General features: G+C 43.6%; 1 protein-coding gene across 2 annotated transcripts in view; it reads right to left on the reverse strand.

Moving 5' to 3' along the window:
- Positions 1-278: 278 nt before the first annotated feature.
- fam49bb (family with sequence similarity 49 member Bb) overlaps positions 279-13,335 on the reverse strand; it is a 37,309-nt gene continuing 24,252 nt past the window's right edge. For both annotated transcript variants that reach the window (XM_079576164.1, XM_079576165.1), the window contains exons 5-12: positions 13,223-13,328; positions 9,609-9,748; positions 7,533-7,610; positions 3,977-4,093; positions 3,821-3,900; positions 3,490-3,616; positions 3,344-3,414; positions 279-1,003 (exon numbers count right to left, since the gene is read on the reverse strand). In XM_079576164.1, the coding sequence (XP_079432290.1) occupies positions 940-1,003; positions 3,344-3,414; positions 3,490-3,616; positions 3,821-3,900; positions 3,977-4,093; positions 7,533-7,610; positions 9,609-9,748; positions 13,223-13,328 (783 nt within the window). In that variant the 3' untranslated portion in view covers positions 279-939. The remainder of the gene's footprint in view (positions 1,004-3,343; positions 3,415-3,489; positions 3,617-3,820; positions 3,901-3,976; positions 4,094-7,532; positions 7,611-9,608; positions 9,749-13,222; positions 13,329-13,335) is intronic.

Here is a 13,335-nt window from a genome sequence, read left to right on the forward strand (position 1 = left end):
TCCATGGAGACAAGCTGGAGGCGTCCCCCGCTCCAATTAAAGTTACAGTCAGGCCGTCAGAAGTGAGCCGCTCACAGCAAAGACACCATTTCCAACAATAAAAATATCTAATGAAATAAATCTGTGTATTTTATTTAATTTATTAAACGGTGGGGTACTTGGGTCATGGCTGTCCACTGCCCCAAACATTTCTCCAGTGGGTAAATAATAGCTGACCTAAAAAAAAAACAGCAAATAAACTCAAGAAGTCATTGGTAGAAAACAAGAGTTTCTTCTTTAATTTCTCCAGCCTCAGTTTACTGTTCAGCAACAGTACAGCCTCCCAATGACACTTTTTGATTTGCACATATCACAGAGTTTGAAGTTCAAATCAAAATAACACAACTATGAAAAAAAAAAAAAGACATACGCACAAAATTAAAAACTATAAAAAATATAAAAACAGTACTCTTTATCTCACAGACAAGTACCATTTCGATAACAAAACATTTAATGCACAATTGAGCAGACAAATTCAACTTTTTAAATAAGGAAAGACATCATTTTCATCATCATGCAGAGGGCATAATCTTAAATAATCAAACAATAATATATACTTCTCTATATATATCTCTCTCTCTTTTACATTTTTCAAGTCAAAGCGCTCCCGTCCCTTACGCAGGGCGACAAAACTAGACGACTTAAAAACAATGCTTTCGTTTAGCTGCCATCTCAAGCGTGGCCTGTTTACGGAAAGCATCTCAGCATCAACATCTTTTTGGCACCGAAAAAGACGTTTGTAATGGCAGTAGCATGTTGCATTATAAAAAAAACAAACAGCTGGGGCGGAGTGAGCCATTTTCCTCCATGGAAAAAAAAAATCAAAATAGCGAAGAGACATTCTGTGCAGTCAGGACAGTGGCGTTTCCCCAGGAGTAAGCAGGGCGAGGCAGCTCGGCTCTACTGCAGCATGCTCTTGATGGTCTTGTTGGTGGATTCGTCGTTCAGATGCTTGGTCGTGTACCTGCAGGGGGGGAAACAATGAATAGGACATCAGCGTGCAATCATAGTTAATGTTTCGCGATGTGCGCTCTGCAAAATATCCTCATTGAAATTCAGCTGAGAGGCGCATTCGATTAACAAAAGTCTGAGGAAACGACATCCTATAGCTATGCACGTGCTTTTACACATATCCCCGGGCACATGTGTTTGATGCGCAAGACTCCGAACTGCAGTGGTTTTGTAGATTTAAGACTCGTCGTCTGTCACAATGAGCCTCAACCTCCCAAAATATTCATTTCAACTTGGAAATGTCAAAGACTAGAGTGGAAATGTCATGCATAATGGTAACTTTAAATCATTCTTTTGAGTCTTATGTTGAAATAATATGTGCAAAAAGAAAGCAATGAGTGAAAGAGTGGGCAAGTCAGGAACTGGAGCCTGGAGCGCCCTCTGCAGACAGCTGTGGGAATGACACGTGAGCGTGAATGAACAGAACTTTACACTAATCGAGCGTAGCAAATCAGTGGCGCCAAGGTGAACAAACTTTGAGCACAGAACAGCTCAGAACAAGTCTGGTGATTTAAAATTATTAGGATTATGAAATAAAGTAGCATTTCTGCAGCAGAAATAAGATACAACCAAAGTGAGCAAGATAATACCTAATTTAAAACAATGTATCAATAGTTAGAGCCCTGAACACATCAAAATGACATCCATGGATAAAACTAAAACTAATCCCAAAAGTACAATGCAGACTGGTTTAAAATGTCCCCCATAATCAGCATTATTTGCATGCTTGTCAGACACAAATGCCTATGGGGCCGTTATATTTTTTGATATATTGCACATGTTGCAAATGTGAGCTCCAGTGAAAGCAGATGAGATGGTTAACATTCAAATGGGTGCATCATCGCTCAAGACGGTAATATGTATGGAAAAGGTGGTGTTCTGTCGAAGCGCGCACTCCTCCAGATTTGCCTCCACTTCGCGCAAAACAACTGCCTCAAGAGTCGAGACATGCGAGAGCGAAGTGCTCCCTCTTCTTTCACAGACTCCACTGACAGAAACTTATTTCAGCAGCCTCTTTAGTCGAGTGCATTTAGCCCAAGTATTAAAAAAAAAGCTTCATGATATCAATGCAATCAATATTAAAAGGCTCTTTGTGCCGCACACATTTGCACCAAGAGCATGAATTCCTCTTTTATAAATAATCAAATGTTTCACGTTTTCAAATGAGTAAAAAAGCAGGAAAATATAACGAGGCTGAAATAAGGAACAGTTCGTGGGTTGTGTGAAAGAAAAGAGCACTTCACTCTCGCACGTCTCTAAGAAGTTGCTTCGCACGACAGGGTGCAAATCTCGACAAAGGTGCACATTTTTGAGAAGAACTGCAGTTTTATTGATTATTATTCAGCCATTTTTTTATATTGGCATTTCATATTTTGTAACTTAAAATAAATTAGTCCAGTGCAGCTGCATCTGCAATACAGAGGCACCATCTCTTAGCATCAGCAGGTGGAGGCAAGCGTTTTGCGTTTTATTCATGCATAAAGAAAGAAACAGAACTTTAGGTATGTTTTGATGAGAAAACCACAGTATAACATGGTTAAAAGAGCATCAAGTAAAATGAGCTTGTACAGCCCTGAAATGTGTCAAATCAATCCAACTTGACCTCTCTACTTGCAATACCATCTTCATATTTATACTTTTATACGATTTACAGTCAAATACTGTACAACAAAACTAAGCCAAGCGTCTCCCATCGTCATGATTTATTTGAGGATATTTTTGGTTGACGGCATGCACTTGGACAGAGCCTGCCTGCCTTGGGCTCTGGATGACGCTTCCAGAGAGACACGAGGTTGCCCCCGTCAGGCCGAGCAGCTGTGGGCACGTGGGACAGCCAGCTCAGATTTGGGTGAGTGGATTGGTAGGGTGGTCAGGGTGTCAGATCTAATGTCCCATGTGAAAAGGCTTTTGACGCCTGGACACAAACGTGCGCGCCTCTCAGCTGACCGGATCACTGGCCGAGTGTAAGATGATTCACAATCCCAGAAGCCAGAGCGGGTCCTGCATATCATTCAACAGCTGTGCGCCCACAATATCGCAAGCACAATATCACATGCGGAGCCGAGGGAAAGACAACAGGTAGCGATCAAGTTTTACAAAGACGATGTCTGTATTTCAACAATACCCAAAGTTTTTTCAGGACCTGAACACATTTTTCTTGTCACTATAAAGAAAAAACATCATTCATCGTCATCAACAACACCTGGATTGGCATTTTGTTTCTTTAACATTTTTAACCTACGTCTAAAAATACCCGAGGACACAATTAAGAACACAGATAAGTGAAACACACCTGAGAGCGTTGAGAAGGCCTTCCACGCTGTTGGGCGGCTGGTCTTTGAGGACTTTGATACAGCCTTTCATCTGTGGAGCAAAAACAGTTAGTCTCCGCAGTGGTCAGTGAGTGGCAAGACTTAAGTGTACTACTAGTGTACTCACATCGATTTTTGAGGACTTGGCGAAAGCTCCGACTGGGTGAACATAGTCATAGAGGATGATGACTCCCACCATGACCCGTAGACAGAAGGAGACCGTCTCTTCACTGGAGAATCGGCTCCGGTACTCCCTACGACATCAGTAAGAAGGGAAGATCTTCAGCATTATATGAGCTTTGATAAGTATCGTTGGACACATCGGAATTTGGCACATTATGTTTTACAGTCTGAAATATTCATAAGGGAAGCAGAGTGTCCAAAAGTAAGAAGACCAAGACCAAGACCAATCATTACACGAATATTAGCTTTTCTTATGCATCGACTCGTTCACTTACGGCGTTTCCAGCATGACTTTACAAACGCTGGCCATTGTGCTGAGGACGTCGGTCGTGTTCTCAATGGGCAGGTTCTTGTTCTTCAAAAACAAAAAGGAATATCAGCGTTACTCATGTGACACGGATTGTGCCGTCTCCAGTTGTCGTCTTTCGTACCTCTGACACAAACTTCGTCGTGCCGTCACTCAGCGTCTTCAGCATGGGCGTGGCGTCGGCGTAAAACAGCGATATCCGATTGGCCAGCTCGTTGTTCACCTCGTTCTCCCCTTCGGCCTGCAAAAAGTCAAACATTCACCGATATGCAAGTAACAGGGCTCAAAAATTAGTACTCAGCGACCTCTGTTTTTGGGCGGGGTCCGTGAGGAAAAAAGAATAAAAGATGGCTCTGTGGCGCCCCCTCTAACAGGCAGTTTACACAGGACCTATGGGACTCCGGTCTGAAGAAAAGTCATAGTACAAGGACAAAACTGGGCAGGGATATAGACAAAAAATTCAAAATAATGCGTTTGGTTTAATTTGAATTATTATAATTATTAGTCAAAATGAGAAGATGCTCAAGATGGTTTCCCTCTTTGCAGAGCTTTTGAGAAGTGATTATTTCTTCATAATTGTGACTCGAGAAATGTATAGTTTACAAGACTTGAAAAAACTGATTCTTCAGACAGACAGGTCAATATCACCCACCCCTACAGGAGGCATTACACTGATGGTTAATTCTAGCGTGGCAAATTAAACATGCCTCTCTGTTTCTATGGGTAAATATTTGCGCTCTCTGTTTCTATGGGTAAACACATCATTAATTACTTCTTGGTTCCACTACTCGCAAATACGCATCCATTTACTCCCTGCAGAAGCCAGTTCCCAGTTCACTGAAAACGAGCGCGTACTGTGAACAGTGCTGGAGCGGAAAAATAACCGAATTAAGAAGAATTAAGTACATGCACTGTACAAATAGCTGTTATGCTCTATGTAATTGAAGCAATGGGAGTTGGCCACGTGTTTTTTTTACAATCCCAATTAGCATATATTACATCCTCGACTGCATCTGTCAACTGGTGCAAGTTATAGGCCCAAGTACATTTCCACACACCGGCCTTTCTCTGGTTTTAATACACGTCCATGCTGAGCTCAAATTACAATATTCTTATAATACAGCGAGTTCAGGAAGTACATATATCCTTCTGCCATGCAGTTGCAGTTGGATCAAATTATTTCACCCCAACATGTCTTTTTCGTGTGCCTTTCTACATCAACAGAACAAAACTTCTACATCTCTATTTTAATGTAGTATTGAAACAGAATCCTAACCATGAGAGAAGGAAGTTATCAGATTTTATTGTCAGACAGCTATGAAATAAAATACTAGAGAGGTTGGTATACTTTCTGATGACATTGTACACAAGGGCCTTTCCCTAATGAAACATACACAACCAGCTTGAATTACGTTATTCTATTATTCATTTGCTTTAAACACATTTACTATATATTTTGCTATAACAGCAGCATCCGTTCCACAGCTCTTCACTTTGAAAACACTCAAAAGACCTTTCAAAGAACAAGGCGTCTCTTGCACAGAGTGTTCTAAATTTGTCTGCATATTTTAATGATAACACATCCTGCCTTTGTGTTTTTATGAGAACACTGACAGAATAAGAATAACCCCCCCAAAAATCTTAAAGCAATCCAATGTTTTAACAAATGATGACAATACGCTCAAAGCCTGTTTACAGCGGGGACGGCGGCGTTTCATCTGCACGTTGTGTGATGTTGGGAGAGCGGGGAGAGAGTGGGGCACAGGCGCTGGGGATGTTTCAGCTGTGACAGATGCTAACGACAACAGTCTGCGTCGATTTGCCTAATGGTGCCGTCTGGAGTAATACCTCCCCAAAGGCGGGTTAAAGCGAGAGGTGTCTGACTGCATTCTGCGCACATATATACAAACAACTCAATCAGACTATTTACCCGACAAAACATCTCCATTGTGTCCTTGGAGAAGTAGTGTAATCGATGGTAGCAATGATGCCGGCGGGAACGAAGCTTTAAACAACAGGCAGAACTGAAGGTAAGTAACATTAGCGTCTGTAAGGACCAACACAGGCTTTTACTGCAGCAAGATATTGTGCTGTGAAAGGCAAATGACTTGTCTTACGCTTTTATCGCTGGCCTGTCTGACTGCTGTTCTATTTGTTCATGAATGCACCTGAACAACAATGATGAAGGACGTTTTTAGTGGTGAGGGAAACCGGAGTACACCGAGGAGACCTACGTAGACACAGAACATGCAAACTCCACACAGAAGGGCTTCACCCGGCCCAATAAACAAGGCTAACCAGGAGGCTACGCTAGCTTCATGCTACATATGCAACGAGTGCAGTTTTTTGTTTTTCTACTGAACAATTTGCTGTAATAAAAACATATGAACCAGATTTTGGCTTGACTTTATTGATGTGGGATGAATATGTTTATAGTCTGCCAGAAAACGGCTAAAAGGAGTGAAAAATAGTGATTCCCTTGAGAGGTTTCTTGCCCTTCAGCTAGACCACGCCCCTTTGTATGATGCATTGCCGTCAGTATCCATCGAACAGGGGATCTTCCTGCCCCAACATGCCACATACGGAGCCTCATGACTAGTTCATTTATAATTGTTTAATATTGATTTGTACATATTTAACTTGGAGCTGAGGACGGGACATCGTGTGGTCTGTATTCTAAAGCAATGTGTGACTTCATTTGTACATTTTGCCTTTATGGTTGAACACATCATTTACCAATATGTTGCTCTACCACTTGCACACGTCCATCCATTTATTCCGGGTAGAAGACAGTTGCCGGTTCATTTCTCATTTAAAGAAAAAACAATCACGCACTAGAAAGGGTTAGGGTTGAAAAATGAATGAACCGTTTCTTTCTAGCCTAATTAGCATACATTAGTGTTTCCTGCTGGACTACCCTGCAGACCATCAACAGTACAGAAACATATTTACACACAGACCTTTCCATCAGAGGTCGGAGACATTGACAAAAGTTAGAATCTCTTTCTCAATAACAGTGCTTTAAAAAAAGTGCATGCATTTTTCCCCCCACAAAGCTTGCCTTACATAAATCATATGAAAGCCTCCATTCTTTGGTGTGATTTCTCAGAGCTACCTGCAATTTCACCTACTCACAATTCTGACTAAATGGAGAGAGTCATTTAGTCCGAATCATTAGCATTAGGACAATACCAGTCAGGCCCAAGTCACATCTGCGTCTCTAGAATCTATAATGCACATCGTCTATTATTAGCAAACCTTCATGTTATATCAGTGAAGTTGCCTGAACGTGTGGTGATGATTCAAAAACCATATAGGAGTGCGTCATAATGCAGAGGCTACTGGAGAAAAAAGCCATGTGCAAATATTCAGCGTTAATTAAATGTTAAGCACAGATTAGGCAAATTAAAACCAGCCGCTTTATTGCTATAATGAAAGCACAGCAGCCCTAAAATGTCACTAATAATTTCCCCAGAAGCTATTAGCACAAAATAAATGAGTAAAAGGTTGGGTTGCCGTGATATTACATTCTATAGTTTCAAATTAAATGGAAAGAAATTCATGGCAGGAACATGCCTTTAAAAAATGGAAATGACCTTTAATTGTAATGGTCCTAATTTCAGAACGAATCACTTGAAACCCATTGACACGCTATTTCCTAAAAGTAAAAGCGCTCTTACCGGCACGTTGTTGATCCGCATCCTGCTCAGCGTTCTTCTATAGTAGCTGAAGTCGTTCTGAATGGCAGGATTTGTCATCTGTAAAAGGAAAACAAAGCATCTTAATTGAAAAGAGTGAGCACTTTTTGTCAAGAGGTGGTGCCCCCTGCAGCGAGACGTGGACTTGCTTTGACAGGACGTTTTAACCAAACAAAGCAGAAGTATAGCTTTGGGGGTAAATGTCAGGAAAAGACTGGAGATATAATTACAGATTTATTTAGTGGATTTGAATGCTATGACACTCCACGTCTCTGCTCCGACTGTCGGGACACATTTGGTTACAGCGCTAGAGTGTGGGCCAGGAAACAGAGCTGTGAGGTCAACACTTTGTCGAACCACGGGAAAGGTACCAAAGCTCTAAAGCAATAAGCAATTATAAACTTGACACCTTAACTTTTGATTTTGCCTACGTGCAATAATGAGTCTTGGTTCGGTGTGTCTACGGAATCCTCCCATAACAACAAAAGGAGAATTAAGATTGATTAAAAAAAACAACAACATTAAAAATAGCTAAAATGCCATAAGAGTTTTTCGCAAAAAATGCAATGGTGCAACTAAGTAATGAGCTTTGTGAAATTAACTCCGCTTTCCAATAACTTTCCTGAATCCTCCCCACGCTTCACCCCTTTCACGCCTTAACAGAAAACCCTATGAACCTCTCGGAAAAACTAAAAACATTTGCTCTAGAACAGCATTGTGAAGTCTAAATTGGAATTACAAGCATATCTGGCTTGTCACTGCCTTTTAGCGCCGCAAATGATAAATCAATGGGTTTTATGATGCGGCGTAACTCGCCCCTTTTTCCCGCTCGCTCACCAGTGACGGCCCATCATGCAGCTAATTACCCCCGTTCCCTTATGGGCCTGTCACAGTCAAAGTCACGCAGACTGCTCTCTAATCCAACCACAATGGCCGGGCGCTCAGCCGGTGTCCACTGCCTCCACCACAAGACATGGAGCTGGGGTTTTTTGGGGGGAAGAGGGGGCTCGCACTGTTAACTAGGTCAGAAGCCCAGTAAACGAGTGTGAAGAGCGGTGAATAAGGCTGGCATGGCACCTTACACCCCCTACCTTGGTGCCAGTCTGGGCGCCGGGCACTAATTGGGACATTGTTGCTGAAAAATGCCCTGGGGAGCTTTCTGAGATTTTTTTTTTTTGCCGCAGTAGCCCAAGAGTTCAGTCAGTGTCTTGTGTGATTAAGATTTTGACAACAAGCGTCGCACAGACCGGTGCTTTCTGGGTTGCTCACAAGCAGAAGCCCATTCCATTTTAACAATAGCTTCTCCACTCATTCCAGACGACCAGATTATTTATCTAATGAGATGGGTTTAATGTCTCCGTGTGATGCGAGTGCGCTTGACTGCTGCACCACCACACTGCCATCACCACGCCAGGTTTCTTGGTCTAAATGAGTCATTTTGTAAGCAATTGTAAGTTTGAGCCATATTTTGTACTTATAAATGCACTATTTACTAGTCATTCTTTATGTACATATTAAGTTGTTTGCGCGCTAAACTCCGTGAAGTCGTGGTCTTGTGATCCTCAGCAGATGTTTGTGTATTTGTGCAGTGTGGGGGCAGGTGAGGGGTGGCATGGGGATGTTGTACTGTGAGGTTTAGAGGTGTCTTTGCCTCTGCAGCAGGACAGTTGGCAAGCAGCTTTTAGTCTGACCACAGCATAGCAGCATTTACTTGCTGCTGCAGGAAAGGTCACATTTATCGGAAATCAAGATATGATCGTGACTATTTTCTTTCCCAAAATCGTCTGCAAAATCTCTAACACGTGTGACTTGTGAGCAGGACCACATTTTTTCATCCGGTTAATCCAGCCAGACGAACATGAACTTGGCAAAAATAAAAGCCCACACAACACTGTATTCTAATGACACGCTAATCGTGCTCATTCACAGTTGCTTTAGACTTGATCAGCAGTTTGTCTGGTCACGACAAGGTCCAAGTTGCATCAAAGGCACGATTAAAAGAGTCAGACATGAGGTAAAAGGAGTGTGTGGGCCTTTGGGAGAAGCCACTAGACTCACTTTGAGCTCGTCGAAGCGCAGCGTGAAGTGCAGGATCTCGGCGAACTGCTTGGCCAGCGCCTGCTCCCTCTCCAGGTGCTGAGTGGGGTCGTCGTACGTCTCGCTGGTCAGAGCTCCCAGGAGGCTGTGCAGCGCCGCCTCTGCGTGTGGGCAAAAAATATGGAGGCACCAGTTAAAACGGTGCAGCCTATTCATATATCACGAGTAAAATTTATATGAGAGGAGATGTACGGGGCGGTTAGCAGGCGACGCAGCAGCGCTGGAAATGAAGTACGCAAAGGTCATTGGTTGCGGGAAAACGCTGCATGTTGAAGAATGGGTTTTTCAGCACTACGCATTTCAGCGCAAGCTCCAATATATCAGGGAATTAGCTGATCTAGAGAAAGCGCTAATTTATTAAGGAAAATTACTCAGGAAAAAGCTGACCATTACACGGAAATGTACTGTATTATAAAATCAATAGTGCACTGATAAAAAAAAAGTCTAGCATTCCTCGGGTTTTCCCCCCATATCATATTTTTCAAAGTGACACAGCAATAGATCAAAACACTTAAGCTTAAGAACTATTTAATATGAAGTCATGTTTTTGTTTATTATGCCTTTTGCAAGTATCTGGGAATAATCATCTCAAACACACCTCATCACTGTTTTACACTTGAAAATGAAAAAAAGGGGCCAATGTACAACAGCCAAAACAAAATATCCAGTAGTTTCACTGTTTTTTACGCAATATCTTTGTAAACTAAGTGCCTCCAGCTCCTCCTCCTCTCGCTCACCTTCACTGCGCAGCTGTTGCAATAAAAGGAAAGAAGGAATAAAGAAAGAGCGGTGCGGCTCATGTGGCTGTAGTGAAGTTAAGGGGACGGATCTTCCGCCTGGCGCAACAACAGCGTTGCTCAAGACAAAGTTGGTATCTTGCGTACAAACAACGGTGCGCCAGTGCTTTTGCCGGTAGCCTGAGGGCGTTGCTTAGAGAAAAAAGTGGTCGGCTGAGGCGCGTGTGCTATAAGCAGCGCTGACTACAAAGAGCACTTCATCTTCGCTCGTGCATCTTATTAAGCACCCGTAGGACAAACTATTTCTCCCACTGTGAGTTCAACACTTCCCATCTTCCCGAATAGATCGATGGTCTGGCTCTAGCAGCAGTATTAAAGAGTGCGGGGGAAACTCCACACTGCAGCAACATGACCAAAACACCAGCACGGGCGCCCACATACCCGCCACCCCCCACAGAAGCGGAAAATATTCCCGTCTAGAGCGGTCTGCGGGAGGTAAAGCTTGGGGAGGGACCGCTGCTGTGCAAAAAACATCGCCATGGGAGTCCGTCTTGCCCTCTTAGAAAATTGCCCAAGACAATTTTGCATAATAGGACATATTATGCAAAATATGCAAGCATGTGAATTGGCCTGGAGTGCCCTCGGCAGCCAATAGCGGGAATGACAACAAGCTTTCAGTGGAACAGCATGCTACCAAATCACAGCACTGGGATGAACACACTTTTAGCACAGAATGGGTCCAATTGTGTCAAGGTGCCTCCTTTAACCGCCAAGTAAGAGCAAGAAATAATTTGAAAGGAAGGCAAGTAGAGCTCTGACATGATTAAAATGAATCAGATGAAGCGGTTTGGGTTTTAAAAACACAAAGGAGCAACACTGTGTGACATTATCAGGTGGGGGAAAGTGTTTTCAATCAGTTTAGCACCCTTTAAATGTAATATAGGCATATATACAATAATGCAAAAAAAGTAAACAACAACTGCTGCCTTTATGAGAATCAAACAAGCCCTGGTTTGTTTATTGTAGCCAGCTGAGGTTGAAGAGTGTCTCTTTAAATTGGATCACTGCGGCCTGACATGTGAAGAGTGCACGGTGTCAGCGAAGGCATCTCGACTGGGCTCGGACAGATAATGGGGCCGAGGCGATGCCCAGACTTGCCCAGGGCCCAGTGCCAGGCTGGAGGGCAGAGGGACCGCATCCACACCAGACATGGGACTAATTATCTCATTGGCATGAAATAGAAAGGGGGGCCGGGGAGCGGGATTTGATTCAAACAGGATTAGGCTCATTGTTTTGACAGTAAGTAAATACAAGCCCGTTTCGTTGCATGCCTGTACATCTGTAATTAACCGTGCATGAGGCGGACCGACAGGGAAATGAGGAAATAATGAAACCAAACGCTCTGAACAGGCTCCAAACGCAGTATATTACAGGACTAACATGTCTGGTCCAAACAGTTTAAAGAAATAAGTGAAAGCCTGGAGCCCACAGGGAGGCTGTATTTATAGATGCAGACAGTGCTTAGAATACCGTCTAGACACACAAACGGAGATTCATGAATGACATAACATTTTGCACCATATATCCGAGGCAATAGGTCTGGCTTTGAAGATTTATCCAACTATTACTATTCTCTCCTGATTATGTTCAGTGTGGGGATGAGCAGAGGAGAAAGGGCACATCCTGGATCGCAGTCTGAAGATAACCACGCATTTACAAGATAGACACAGAGCTGGCGCTGCACTACTGTAAATCGAGCGCGTTTGCCACTCAATAATGACTCCCATCTGCTTGGGCCAGCATTTGCACTGAGCCTGATTAGAAATGTCTTTACAAGTGCATTTTTTCCCAGTGTCCTAGTCAAAACAAGAGTAAAAGAGCGAGTGGTATGGGGAAGAGTGCTGGGTGGGGCAGGGATATGTCCCCTCTCATCAGGTCATAGCAGAACGGGCACACAGAATGTGGTCATGAGGCCACGGTGGAGAAGAGTCAGAGCCGGGAGACCTTCCTTAAAAACAAGATCACGTTTTACTTAGTGTAAACTGGTTTAAAAAGGGAGTAATGTTAAACTCGGTTCCAATGAAAGCAGGGAAAAGTATGGAATATACTGTGCCGGTTTGATGCAAAGCTGATTACATAAGCTTGTGCAGCATCACCTCCCTGGTCTTTAGGTGACTCCAGTCGTCACGCTCCGCAACCGCACCAGCCGCAGAGGAGACTGATCCACAGATCAGACTCGACAGCGACAGTGGAGCCATCATGGCCCTGGAGCTGAGGAGAGAGCGCAGCCAGGCTGCACTGACCTACTTTATTACATTACATAAGACACAGGCGCACGGCGCCCATTGACTACATCGTTTTACCGCCGCTGGGATTACGAGCGTCCAGGCATGGCAGACAACACCCTCACACCCCCCAGCCCCCAAACACAGGGTCATAAGAAGATCAGGAGCAGTAAGCCTACCGCCCCACCCCCCAATCTACGCTAATTAAACAAATCTGACCCCATCCTACAGGGAGGTCGATGCACAGAGAAGACGATGACTGCACTGAGGAGTGCGGGGCCGCAGGGGGTGAACGCTTATATAATGGTAGGCTGCATTCATGTATATGTGCTGTCTGTGCCCGCCTGCCTGCCTGTCTGATGACTTTTGCAGCTCAGCGGTCAATATCGCAGATGCACATGCAAACAATTAAGGTCACGTATGGAGGCGACGTCTGCATTTACATAAAGGACTTCACTGTGTCAAGGTTAGCACATTACTAACACAGACAGCTCAACCTATAGCAGCAGATGAGACCCGGCTATTACAGCTCTGTGTGGGACACTTAACTTACCTAATCTCTGGGAGAACTCATAGAACTTCTTCAGTTTGCCGACCAGTGGAACCACAGCGGCCCACGCCTGCTCCTGCAGCGCCTCATCGTTGGGATTCTGTATGGCCTGGGAA

Source organism: Gobius niger (assembly GCF_951799975.1).
Source record: "Gobius niger genome assembly, chromosome: 18".
Lineage (NCBI taxonomy): Eukaryota > Metazoa > Chordata > Actinopteri > Gobiiformes > Gobiidae > Gobius > Gobius niger.